The following is a 14,658-nucleotide window of genomic DNA, read 5'->3' on the forward strand; positions in this document are numbered from 1 at the left end:
TGAGCTCACCCTCACACACCTCCATGCTTGTACTCCACCTGAGAGTCATTCCAATTAAAATCATGCAACTGCCAATAAAAGCTGTAAAGATCTGTAACCTATCACAGAAACATGGCCATCTACGAAGTTAAGACATTCCATGCTGGCCAGACAGCTATTTCACAAGAGCAATTGCTCTGACTAACACTCCTAAAGAAGGAAGAATGTAATTACCTGAGCTGAAACAGATACAGGTTCAACTGGACCTTTAATGACAAGTGTGTAGGGCTTTCATTGCATGTCTCATTCAAAAGATAAATGAGTACTATTCCAAAGATTAGACTGCCAGCGTACAGAGAGTATCTCTTAAGAAAAAAAGTCAAATAAGAAAGAGGGTTCTACCCATTTGTATAACAACTCCACCATTTATGTTTGTCTCTGAAATGACTGATCTACTCAGTAGATATTACATGTTGAAATAATTCAGATGTTATATAGCTTAAGTAATAGGAAATTCCAGCTACTGAACTGCCTGAGTTGCTAAATCAGAAGTTCTCATTTTAAAAGCAAAAAAAAAAAAAAAAAAAAAGATTGATGCATTTAGGAAGAAATCTATTTCTCCAAATGTGAAGGACTGAAGAGATTTTTATCATAACATAAAATGTTTGCAAATAATTTTGTCACAGAGTTTCTTGAGGTTGAGCATAGTTGTTATTTTGAAGCTACTTCAATCGTAAGGGAACAAACAAAGAAAACATACAGCCAGAACAACCCAAGTTATTTTAATGCCTCTTATGTACCTTAAGTTAAGCACAATGTAATTTTAACATCTTGCATATTCTTTCTCTGGAACTACAAGAACAAAAGCTTAAGAAAAGCAAAAGGAATCTGCACTGTGAGTTAATGAGCCCTGAATTTGGAATAGGCTTTCTATTTCCTAGGAGACAGATTCAGAGGCATTGTTCAAACCCAAAAGGTATTACTCTATTGATTTTGGGGATTTCCCCAGGCATGATATGCTGAATTATCCAGGAAAAAGTCCACTGTGAAGGGGAGTCTTCGGATACATCATGAACTTTCTGCAAGCAGAACAGGCATATCACTATCAAAACAGACTATGGGCAATAAAAATGTTTCACCTGATAAAGGAAAAGCTTTGCAAGGGGAAAAGAAAGTGTATAAGCTTCCATACCAGCAAAACTTGCTATTTAATTTCTTCTCTGTACATGCACCTGAGTACAAACCTGTCATGGTTTAAGCCCAGCCAGTAACTCAGAACCATGCAGCCACTCTCTCACTCCCCACCCCCCACCTCTTCTTCCTCTCCCCACTCCCAGAAGGATGGGAAGAAGAATTGAAAGAATGCAACTCCCACAGGTTGAGATAAGAACAGTCCAGTAACTAAGGTATAACACAAATCACTACTGCTACCACCAGTAATAATGAGAAGGGAAATAACAACGGTAGGGAATACAACTGCTCACCACCCGCCGGCTGATACCCAGCCTGACCCGAGCAGCGATCTACCCCTTCCGGGTAAATCCTCACAGTTTCTATACTGGGCATGATGTGCTGTGGTACGGAATACTCCTTTGGTTAGTTTGGGTCAGGTGTCCTGTCTCTGCTTCCTCCTGCCCTCCCCTCCTCCCTGGCAGAGCATGAGACTCACAGTCCTTGGTCGGAGTAAACATTGCTGAGCAACAGCTAAAAAACATTGGTGTTATCAATGTTGTTCCCAGGCTGAAAGTCAAAACTACAGCATTGCGCCAGCTACTAAGAAGGAGAAAAATGACTGCCACTGCTGAATCCAGGACAGTATCCACCCCTTATTGCATACCATTCACATCATGCTCAGATCCCACATTTTTCAATATACCATTGCTTTTATCTCATATATATATGAGACATATATATGTGTGTGTACACACACACCCACCCCCCAAGAGAGAGATATCATTCGTTAGTGCATGGACCAATCCCTGTAAAGCTGCTGAGTTCATCCAGGCCATGATACCAGGCTCCATCTCTTGTAACAGCCTTTTAGAGCAGGAGAGGGGGTGTGCAGTGTTGGATTGTTGCCTGCTGATGACATCGTGGAATCTGTCTGGGCACTGCTGAGCCGTCCAAGTTCATTCTTTGTTGGGGTGATGGTCAGAGGGAAGTCAGGGCCAGCTGCTGGTGACCTGAAGACATCTAGTTGATGGGCTATAAAGTGCTACATAGCAGGCAACAGCATATAATTGAGTTCATTGGCTGTTTTCCCCTAAAATCAAATCCCCTTGAGGTACACATCAGAATTCCCCATCTTCCCACATTACCCACCAAGTATGTCCAGGTCGCTGAGCAAAAGCAGTCCCATGAGTGGGTTTGCCTTTACCTGAAGCAGGAATAACCCAGACTGTCTTCCCCAGCAAATTCTTCATGTGCATCACAGGAACTTATCCCCTTCTACAGTGTGTAAAAGTTCTGACTGGGCTGGGCCAGCCCTGTTGGCAGATCTTCTGGTGTTGACCAACCAGGTGGCCTTTGGTAAGTGTGTATCCCAATGCTTGAAAGTTCCCCCTCCCATTGCTCTCAGTGTAGTTTTTAACAGCCCATTGTACTGTTCGGTTTTCCCAGAGGCTGGTGCACGGTATGGGATGTGATATACCCACTCAATGCCATGCTCTTTGGCCCAAGTGTCTATAAGGTTATTCCGGAAATGAGTCCCATTTTCTGACTCAATTCTCTCTGGGGTGCCGTGTCGCCACAAGATTTGTTTCTCAAGGCCCAGGATAGTGTTCTGAGCAGTGGCGTGGGGCACAGCGTATGTTTCAAGCCATCCGGTGGTTGCTTCCACCATAGTAAGCACATGGCGCTTGCCTTGGCGGGTTGGTAGGAGTGTGATATAGTCAATCTGCCAGGCCTCCCCATATTTGTACTTCAGCCATGGTCCTCCATACCCAAGAAGTTTTAACCATTTGGCTTGCTTAACTGCAGCACACGTTTCACAGTCGTAAATAACCTGGGCAGTAGCGTCCAGCTAAATCCACCCCTCGGTCACGGGCCCATCTGTATGTTGCATCTCTGTCCTGATGGCCTGAAGTGTCATGGGCCCACCGGGCCAAAAATAATTCATCCTTATGTTGCCAAACTGAGTCCATCTGAGCCACTTCAATCTTAGCAGCTTTATCCACTTGTTGGTTGTTCTGGTGTTCCTCAGTGGCCTAACTCTAGGGTACATGAGCATGTACATGGCGTACCTTCACCACCAGGTTCTGCACCCAGGCAGCGATATCTTGCCACAGTGCAGCAGCCCAGATGGGTTTACCTCTGCGTTGCCAGTTGCTCTCCTTCCATTGCTGCAGGCACCCCTACAGGGCATTTCCCACCATCCATGAGTCAGTGTAGAGGTAAAGTACTGGCCACTTTTCTCGTTCAGCAATGTCCAAGGCCAACTGGATGGCTTTCAGCAGGATTTGAATTATTTTCCTCCCTTTCTCAAAGACTTCTTCCGCTGTATCGCCCCACACAATAATGTCGTCAATTGCTGCATTGTCTGTTGTAGTCAGAGTTTGAGTAGTTGCTGTAGTTGTCACTGGGGCTCGTGTAGCTGCTGTACTTGGAGTTGGAGTAGCTGTGTTGTCTGTAGCTTTGCCATCAGATCCAGAGACATATTTTTTCCCTTTGAAGGTGCTGTACGGTGTTGAACAGGGCTCTATAAGCATATGCCAAGCCCCAGCATGTTGCCATGATTTGTCCCTCTCTGGTATGACCAGGATGACAACACACCTTATTTAAGTGTTTTACTAATTTTTCTGGATTTTGCACTTGTTCAGTGGTGAAGTTCCAAAGCACTGAAGGAGCCCACTGGCCTAGATTCTTGCCCATACTACCCCACACACCCTGCCACTCATGACTGTCCAGCCTCGGGGAAAATTTCTTGGTCCTCCTATATCGTCATATAACCCTAGACAAGACCAAAACCCAACTCTGTTTAACTTTTGAGATCAGAAAAAATGGTCGTGGGTAAAACACACTCTGTATGTATGCCAACATGCTGATCCCCATCACAATCAGCAGGCACCTTTCAAGGGTATCCAAAGGCCATTCAAAACCTTCAGAACTCTCAAATGATGCTGTAAATGGTCTGGGAGGGGGGCTGGGAATGTAAGGGAATATCTCCTTCATAGGTTGACCACCCAAGGAGGAAAAAAAAGATGTGTAATTGCTAAACACTTCCATATATACCTCCTATAGTATAGAGGCAATGACCACACTGGGAACGCAAGCCAGACCAGTTTCATGATCAATGAGTCTATTGTATTACAAGTCATTACCATGAAGTACAGGGAACCAAGAACCTTAGCCCAAGCCCCCCAGGTGACAAACACTAAACCAGCAAATACCAGCTGTAAGTAAGGTACGACATGCTGAAGCTGTGAGATCAAGAGCAACAACTTTCAGAGCAAATAAATCAGCATTGTGAAAAGTGACTATTAATCCAAAACAATAAATGCTTATCACAAATACGATTAGACACACTCTGGTCAGATCTATCGTTATCTCAACCCTTCATGCCCCACATCGGGCACCACAAAGAACTGTCATGGTTTAAGCCCAGTTGGTAACTCACAACCACGCAGCTGCTCTCTCACTCTCCACTCCTCTTTCCTCCCACCACTCCCAGAAGGTTGGTGAGAAGAATCAAAAGAATGTAACTCCCATGGGTTGAAATAAGAACAGTCCAGTAACTAAGGTATAACACAAACCACTACTGCTACCACCAATAATGAGAAGGGAAATAACAAGGGAAGAGAATACAACCACTCACCACCCGCTGACTGATACCCAGCCTGACCTGAGCAGCGATCTAGCCTTTCCGGGTAAATCCTCCCATTTTATATACTGAGCATGACATGCTGTGGTATGGAATACTCCTTTGGCCAGTTTTTGTCAGGTGTCCTGTCTCTACTTCCTCCCAGCTTCTCCCGCTCCCTGGCAGAGCATGAGACTCACAAAGTCCTTGGTCAGAGTAAACATTACTGAGCAACAACTAAAAACATCGGTGTTATCAGTGCTGTTCCCAGGCTGAAAGTCAAAAGCACAGCACTGCGCCAGCTACTAAGAAGGAGAAAAAATGACTGCTACTGCTGAACTCAGGACAAATCCTAAAGAAAAACTTGTTTTCTGGAGTCCACACATTGATATTAATTCAGCAGATCTTGCAAAGAGCCACCTCCTTCTGTTGTAGATTTTTCTTCACTGTTGTATTGTACAACAACCCAACTCTGCAGTCTTCCTGGAGCAGACTGTTGAGAACCATAGGTGCTACTTTTACAAAAACAGATCCTTAAAAGGACTGGAATTCAACACTATCACAGATGTCACAGAGGTTGTATCAGCTAATAAAGGATGAGACTCTTTCAACAGAGGTTTAACTCACATTTTCACCCTGACTCCTAAAGCAAAATAATGGGATTAGTTATCTCCATTGTACATAAGCTGCAATCTATATTAAGCACATAAGAAAGTGATTTATGCCATTTTAGTCACTTTGCAAGGATTATATGAATGGGGACTGACCTCTTCCTGTGAATGTCAGCCCACTGAAAGACAGCAGAGCCATCTCATGCTTTTGTGGTGCTCAATTCCTGTCAACATGGGAAAAGATCTGACTGGTTACACTTATTTTTCTTTCCCCTTGTGTCACTTCCAGCAGATTAATGCATTCTTTTCATACCATAATTTTTCAGAGGGAAAAAACCCCAATCTTAAATTTAAAAAAAGAAAAAATGCAGGAAATCTGAATTTCTGTCCCAATTAAATACATAATAACCTCTACAACATAATTGTTTTGTTTCATTCCTATCACATGTCATGTTATTTCTTAAAGAAATAGGTTTTTCATGCTGGTTCTGATGACTGAGGCACATTTTCTTTCCCCACACCTTGACTAACTTCAGTGAGATCACTCATGACATTTGTTAGCATTCACTGTATTGAATTTCAGCAGAATCGTGGCTCTATATAGTAAAATTCTCAGGTGTGCACGTTTTCTAAAGAGACTGAATTCTCTACCTAGTTTGAATAGGATCTTACATTCCTAGATCAACAGTTAGATCTGTACCATAGATCAACAGTTAATCATGGCATATTTATCATTGGTAACTGCATCTAACATGGCTTGTTCCACATAAACCCTTTCTCTAAATGCTCTTTTTATCTCACTAGAGCCATTTATTTTTCATTTCACCTAATTCAAATTGCACCAGATCCTGAGGCTTTCAGTCAGGTGAAATTCCCACTGAGGCCAAGAGAATTTTTGTCTTTAAAAAAATCTAAGTACCTCTGTGTGCCTGTTCTGCATATCTCAAGTTTTATTTCTAGGATATCAGCAGATTTAACTATTCATGGCAGATTCGCCCATCCAGAGCAGGCTATTAACAAGAAAAAGTAAGGTGGCAAAGCATTCATGAAACTCAGTGTTGTCCCCTCAATACTGCCTGTAGTTGGACAGACTAAGGTAGTTTTCATTTACTATTTAGTTAGTCCACTTTCTATACTGGTATTTCTCTGAATTATTCTGGTTTTCACTGCTGTAGGCATCTGCCTGGAAGAACCAGGAAAGGGAGTCGGAGTGTCCTGACAAACTAGGTTATAAAATCAGCATTACCACACTGCACTCAAAGCAGAATTGTTGTGGTCTTTTAAGTAACCATAGTGAAATGAGATGTGGCTTGTAGTTAATTCATCATGAAGCAGGTATTTGAAAGCAACTGTCTTTTCTGTACTGCTGACATCAGAAGAAATGCTTCATGTATGGAAACTTCTTCGTTGCAAATGGAAATTCCATTTATGCATCAATAGATAGATTTGATCAAATATAAACATTTGCTCACATTTTGAGTGCTTTGTAGTTCTGCATTTTCTTTAATGTATTCATTAAAGAAGTGATTCTGCCACTTGAAACAAGGTGAAATCCCACTGCCTGGCTCCTTAGGATCCAAGAGAGAACTGAAGCAGACAGGACTGCACAGGTCTGGGAGATGTTCTTGGTGCAGATCTGGGTGAACGCTACATCAGGGACCTAGCACTTCCAGAAAGAGCCAAAGCACTGCGACCTCTGGCTGGGAAAGAATTCCAGTTCCACGGTGTGACCTGTCTCTTTCTAAACATGATGTTCCTCCTACAGTACATCATTAGAACTTATGGATGAATAAACATATAAACACATGCTTTGTGTGCAGCAGCAGCCAAAACAACCAGGAACAAACCAACCTCCCTTTCCTGCGGCGATTTCTGGGTGCTAAGCAGAGAACAAAGAGATGCCCTAACATGGTTTTCCCTGTTTAACCAGCACAGCTTATCCTCCTCTCAGCTGGGGAACCTATCTTAGAAAAAAAAAAAAGGTAAACAGAACTCAAAGTAAAGCAGAAAAAGAGCTGTTTCACATATTCTCACTCCTCTTTCCAGCGGCAATTGTGTCGTGGTTTAAGCACAGTCGGTAACTCAGAACCACGCAGCTGCTTGCTCACTCCCCTCCTTCCTCCCCCCTGCCTCTGGAGAGATGGAGAGGAGAATTGAAAGAGTGTAACTCCCATGGGTTGAGATAAGAACAGTCCAGTAACTGAGGTATAACACAAAACCACTGCTGCTACCACCAACAATAACAATGATAAGGGAAATAACAAGGGGAGAGAACACAACTGCCCACCACCTGCTGACCGATACCCAGCCCGAACCGGGCAGTGGTCTGGGTCTTCTGGGTAACTCACCCCAGTTTCTGTATCAGGCATGACGTGCTGTGGTATGGAATACCCCTTTGGTTAGTTTGGGTCAGGTGTCCTGTCTCTGCTTCCTCCCAGCTTCCCATGCCCCTCTGCCCCTCGCCACTGGCAGAGCATGAGATTGAAAAGTCCTTGATCAGGGCAAGCGGTACTTAGCAACAACTAAAACATCAGTGTGTTAGCATTGCTTTCAGACTAAAGTCAAAAACATAGCACTGCACCAGCTACTAAGAAGGAGAAAAATGGCTGCTACTGCGGAACCCAGGAGAAATTGCTGTTGTTCAAGTTTTTCTCCTTAAATATGCCATTCCAGACGTGCTACCACCATTGCTGATGGGCTCAGCCTCGGCTAATGGCAGGTCCATCTCAGAGCTTGTGGCATTGGCTCAATCTGACACAGGGGAAGCTTCTGGCAGCTTCTCACAGAAGCCACCCCTGTGGCCTCTTCCGCTACCAAAACCTTGCCAGGCAAACCCAATAGATATGACCACAAGTCATATCAACAATAAAACGTTAGACTATTAGAACCATTTGTTACCTGGGATGACAAGATGTCACTCAGCTAACATGAGAGATTAAATATAGTAGGCGTTCCTTTCATTACAAACAAAAATACATAGATCCAGGCACCTGAACATAATAAATAAATCATATATAAAAATATCCCTTGGGAAAAAAAATAAGCTAAATAAAAACAAAAAAATTAGCGCCTCTTCGTGTTTTTCCTGGCTTTTAAACCTAAATTTTTACAGTACATGAGGCAATGTAGGCACCACAAGAATGAGCCCATTCTCTTCATGCAGTGGTCAGCTGGGAGTGAATGGTGCTCCCAGTCTGGGAGACTTCACTTCTCTTTGGCTTGGCAGTGTGAGATAGAATATGGTTTTCTTCCACTGAGTTACCTGTGATTTCCAGACAGATGCCCCTTAATCTTCAGCAATGGTCTTCATCAGATGTTTCTAGTAGATATTCTTTGATCTATTCCCTGATATCTTTACCAGTGACAGCTTTGTTTCCTCTATCCCATTAAGATATCACCCCTTGCCATGTTGTGATAAGCACCACTGGGGCAAATGCTGCAGACAGCTTGGCAGCAAATGGAGCAGGGTGACCTCAGTCCCCGGGAGCATGTGCCTTCCCTGGAGCTGTCACTCCCTCAGGAGCGTCACATCAGCCACAACCACTGTTTTCTGCAATAAGCTGAGCATACTTTACTTCACCCCTCTTATCTCACACTCTGCTGGCTTTGCTCACCTTGAAATGAGAGGCTTTAGAAAGGATCTCATGCAAAGCCTTGTGCCCACAGCTGGTTGTTTCCCAAAATAAACCTCGCTTTGCATTTTACAGATGATCTTGGATAGAGACAGGGAGCTTTGGCATTTAGCTTCCCAGACTCAGTGAAACACCTCTTGTTCTGCTTTGCTTTTTGTCTGTTTATTTATCTCAAGCCAGGTTCCTCAACTGAAATGTCTTTGATAGCTACACACCTAAAGATTGATCCAGATCAGGAATCAAAGAAATAGCACACAGAAATGCAATTCACACTTCTTGTTTTTTCTGTCTCTAGGGTCCAAAGGAATACACACTGTAGGGAGTTTTACCCAAAGGACTGCAGCAAAAAAAAAAAATGTATTCCAGAAGAAGCAATTTAGGAAACAAGGACACAGAGAAGTGTGCAGCTTCTGAGACAACAACTGCAGGTATTGTCAACACCTATGAAACAAATCAGCTAAAGACCTCCTCATTTTCATGACATACACGACACGTCCAACTGCAAGGTTATAAGCACAGCAACATTTCAATCCACACCTGGGGAAGCAATGTCTGCACTGAAGAATCCCCATGTCACTAACACAATACTGCAAGTGCTGATTGATTGATCGATTCATTTCCCCACTCGCTGTATTATTATTGGGATTGAAAGCATATTTCTCAGCCATGGTACCTACTGAAAAATGACCTCTCGTCCCTATGTCAAATAATCTTTTGCACACACAGTCCAAACCAACACAAAAACATAACCCTTTTATGATTTATCACATCCTGATGCTTTGCTGCCATGTCCTTACCCTTGCTTCTGTTTGCAGTCAGCAGGTAACTTTGACAGCATTCCATCACTCAGTGAGAAAACTTCATCACTCAGTGAGCTCCGGCCTACACAATGTCCTCCTAATCTACCAGAAAAGTATCTCCCATTCACTGTGTACCAACTCAGAGTGTACAATGTGGTGTGACTGTTCTGAACCCCTTTTGGAGGTGATGCCCCACCGCTGCCAAAAGCCCTCCTGTAGCTTCTGGAACAATACTGCGCTTGCTTTCATTTGCCCCTCTTTGGGAACTCTCCATTTCAAACCCTTCTGCCATTTCCTGCTGATTGCCCAAGTTAACATTTGTACAGACACTGTGACTGACTCCCTTAGCTGCTACCTCTGCCACCACTGGTCACCATCCCAGAGCTGCAGAGAAGCTAGTCTGTATTTCCTAGGCCTAGCACAGGACTTCACCACATGCAGGCAGGTTTTCAAGGAATGCCAAGGTATTTCTAGGCACTCAATCATCTGCTTAGCCCTGCCTTTGATATCATAGACTGTCCTGCCTGTCTCATCCTCACCACTTCATCAGTGGTTGTAGTAACTAACAGCCCACAAATACAGAATAATGGTGACTGCTGTCTACAAAACCAGCATGAAAACTCCACTCATGAGATGTGAACTCACTCATGGATGTGCAGCTCATCCACAGAGAGGGGAAAAGCAGCTCACGGAATAATGGGATTTATTTTTTACGCATGTTGTGAAAAGATGAACTGGAGAAAACATCACTGGACAGAAAACTAGGGCATTTGAGTCTAGGCTGCCAACAACTCTCACAGAGTAGCGTGTCTGCATTCCTCTCTGCACACCAAACTGTGTCTCAGAAGCCTTTAACAGGGATCCCTGCCAAGGATGCACCTGGGCTTAAGCCAACAGTGTTCCATACAGTTAAGGATGCACATCTCCAGCTCAGCCGCTAAGCACATACGTGCTGGAACCATACGGCAACGTCAGCAAAAACTCTTAACACAAAAACTTTCCAGCACAGGTACCACAACTGTGTCAAATACCAGCTATCAAACTGTGTCAAATGGTAATGATCCTAAAGACTACCGCAGCCCTGGCCAGCTAAACACAACACAAATAAACAAAAAACTGATTCCAAGATGTAATCAGATCCTTAATAGGAAAATTACAACAATTCTATAAGAAGCATCAAGCACATACTTAAACAGACAGCATTACGGGGACTGAATGGAAGAAGGAATTACTTGCCAGTATCTCTGGGTATCAGTTTGCAATTCACTGGCAAAAAGAAAAGGCAACCCCACAACTGTTATGGTGCATTCTCATTTCAGGCAAAGCACGTGGCAAGAGGTAATTCTTAGCAGCACACTGAATTCTGTATTTGTTTTCTGTACATTAGCCTTAAATGTGTATTTTAATTTCACCTGAGAAAATTACCAACATAAATCCTGCCCTTCCCAAATCTCTCTGAATTTTGAATTAACCTGATATCATCATTTCAACCAGGCAGAAAGGATGAGTAACAGATGATTCATATTCAGTAGTAAACTCACCTGCTTTTCAACATTCTAATTACTGGGCCATTTTACCCTTTCCGTGGTGCTGAAGCCAATTTGGGTCATACTGTTTTGAGCCAGTGACAAGTCCTTTCAGCTCACACAAATAATGTGTAAGGAATTGTGTTGTCAGTCTGAAGGGTGTTTTTAAATGCACTGTGGCGAATAGAATACATTACCAAAACACATCGTTTTCCTTCTGATATGCAACAGTTCACCATGAGCTTTCATCAAGCAAGACTTTACAGTAACATTTAAGTTTTGATTTAAAGTGAACCACCAACCATTTCACTGGCTTCAGTCTATGTCATAATGATCAACAGGGTGCTGCCACGTATTAAATATAACAAAGTGCTTATTTCTAACATTACAGACACCAGGAAACAAACAAACAATCAAACAAGCAAACATGGGATTTGAGTACTTTAGATGCCTTCCAAAAGCAGTGAGGCTATGAAGGAAATCTTCACTGAACTGTCTCCTCCTCTTCCTGACAGCACTACATCCTGGAGGAGTGAGCAGGGAAGCAAAGGGAAGCCTGTTTCAAAGGTGGTTCATCACCTTACTACTCTGAACATTTAGTTTTTCCAGGACATGCGCCTTCAGAAAAGCTGAAGCTGTTCTCACATAGATCTGATACACACTTAGCCACTGAAATATGCATACAACATAAGGTCTATCTGCTGAGTTTTCAAACCCTCCAACACAACTAAAGCATGGTAATTTCTCATATGCAAAGCCTTGTTCATTCTCAAGACAGTTTGCACAGCAGATTTCTCAAAGTTACCAGAATTAGTCTGACTTGTAGCAACACTGGTAAATCCTGTATATCTTCAAAGGAAAAAAAAACCCAAACTGGTTTCTGTTGTATAGATTTTACACACAGAAGCTAGTGCCTTCTGACAGCTACCTCAGCTACCTCTAAATTTCTTGATATACTGAGTACCACGCCTGCCAGGTTTCCCTTACTTGGTGTGCTAACTCATATTTTAGATCAAACCAATACAAAAGACATGAAAACATCAGAGGCAACATATATGAAAAACATAGCGGTCAACAATGGTTATGTCATCCATTTATCAATTTTAAACCATCACTTCAACGGTGCAAAGTTTCTGTGTTCTAGTTATGAAAGTCCCTTTACAGCCACAAGAAAAAAAAGGCATCGTCCTAAGATCCTTAGTGAAAGAAACGGAGTTTTGCTGAGAGCTGGCTTCAAACTGGACACCTTTGGGCAGTGCAGGCACTGGTTTTGCAGTACTTACTGCTGCATGTCAGGAGGCTTGAGAGCTTTTTTCTGTTTAAAAAAATACAACCCAAAGGCTATAGGCAAAAAAACCCCAACCAAACAAAAAACAACTCCTAAAAGCAGCACTTTAATTCATTCACGATAATATGAAGATATAAATAATAAGAAAAAATGCTGACAACTAGAAACTATGGGGTTTTAGTGTGTAGTGATTTGAGTGCACCCACAAAAAGTGTTACCAGTTTTCAGAAACTACTCAGAGAAGATTTGTTGTCAAATGGGCTGAAGTTACTTTGCATTAGAGTAGAATAGCCGTGTATTGAACAGATACTGCTACACAAGTTACTGAATAATCTCTGGATGGCAAATGGTTCCAGTGTTTTAACTGATCCTTTTAACAGTTATTTCTTGGTTTCTTTTTTTAAATTCCTTTAAAACCCTCGTCAATTATAATTTCATCCATACAGCATCACACAACCTGCATTAACAATCCACTTGACCTCCGCCAGTAAAGGCAAGTGCAAAACGTAACTAATAGGCAATGCAAAAAACTCTATCATTGTGTCATTTAGGTGAAATACAACCTCAATAAATACCAACAAAAATGAAATTCCAAATCTGCTAGACAAAAGAATCTAATGAGAGTTCTACATGGAATTCTGGTAGATCCCTTCCTTCTCATTTAAGGTAGACAAGGAACTAGAACTCCATGAAGCAAACAAAATAGTGGGGCTGGGAAGCTGTCAGAAGCAAATCTTGAAACAGGAAAAATCTGGGAGAAGGCAGAACCAAATCCTTTCTAGTGTGATATACTGGAACAGCTTGAGTGATTCTATGAAAATTGGTGGCCTCAGTGAGTTAGAAGCAAATCAAACCTCAAGAATTTCATAACTTCAGGTGAAAGAAGCATCCAAATTCTGCTCTAGTTTGCATAACAGATTCAAAAAAAGCACAAGTTAACCTTGATGCACCACAGGAAATACATGGAAAACCAGACATTTTTCACTTGCCATCTTCTCTAATTAACTGAAAGTGTTAACTAGAAGCAAAAGCAGATACATCCCTGATTATCTAAAACTTTCCATGTTTAAGACTAGCTTTCACTTAGGAAAAGGCAGCTATGGAACCATCCTGTCTTCAACAAAGACAAACTATCCAGCAGAATGAAGGAATGGAAAGCAATTATTTCTTAATTCAGCAGAATCTTATTTCTCATTAAGAAGAAAATGTGTTCCAGTAAAGCTTTACCTTTCTCACAATGACTTCCTGTGAATCCAGGAGGGCAGAGACATTTGTTAGGGGCTACACAAGTTCCACCATATCTGCACCCTTCTTCACAGAAAGCTGAAAAATAAAAGGAATATGTGGGTACTACTTAATTATTTTTTTTTAATTCATTCTACGTTTGCAAGGTGCTAAGAAAAACATCGAAGTTCTGAGCAATTAACAGAACTCAACATATTAAAATTCAGTCCACCTGCAAGCACAAAGAGAAGTAACTCCCTTAAATGACATGAGAAAAAATCTCAGATTAGACCGTAGGCAAACCTCCTCACCAATAAAAGATTAATGACCATCTGGAAGGAGAAGAGAGGGAAAAAGACAACGTATGACTTTAATAGGGCTCATCTTCTTTTAATTATACCCAGTGTGAGTCTTACAATTAAAATGTTCTGTGATCCACAAAAAACAGGCTGGTCAGATGGTGTGAACTACTTTGCTCCTTGCTTCTATCAAATATACTTCACTGAAATGTCTGTAAACACATAATATTTTCCTGTTTTTTCTACTTTTTAAGTGTAAAGTATATTTTGTAGAATCAAGAGATGAGATAGCGTTAGGCTCACAACTGAAAGCAAAGGAGATGGGCTCAACCACAAGATAATGCCTTTACTGAGGTGTGATCCTTGACAGAGCAATACACAAGTACTTTAGAAGTGGATCTTGTGTCTTTTCTTGCGAGCACTGTGTGGTATTCCTTTCGCCTACAGAGGCATTGGCAGAAGCCCACTAACCGTGCAAGAAGTGTGACTGCAGCTTAACGG

The 14,658-nt window shown here is 42.1% G+C and overlaps 1 protein-coding gene across 5 annotated transcripts in view; it reads right to left on the reverse strand.

Moving 5' to 3' along the window:
• NELL1 (neural EGFL like 1) overlaps positions 1-14,658 on the reverse strand; it is a 306,821-nt gene that overhangs the window by 59,206 nt on the left and 232,957 nt on the right. For 4 of the 5 annotated variants that reach the window (XM_065683411.1, XM_065683408.1, XM_065683409.1 and 1 more), the window contains one exon: positions 13,862-13,957. The exons of the other annotated variant lie outside the window; for it this stretch is intronic. In XM_065683411.1, coding sequence (XP_065539483.1) covers positions 13,862-13,957 — 96 coding nt within the window. The remainder of the gene's footprint in view (positions 1-13,861; positions 13,958-14,658) is intronic. 5 annotated transcript variants of the gene reach the window in all.

This window comes from Lathamus discolor, chromosome 6 (genome assembly GCF_037157495.1).
Source record: "Lathamus discolor isolate bLatDis1 chromosome 6, bLatDis1.hap1, whole genome shotgun sequence".
Taxonomy (NCBI): Eukaryota; Metazoa; Chordata; class Aves; order Psittaciformes; family Psittacidae; genus Lathamus; species Lathamus discolor.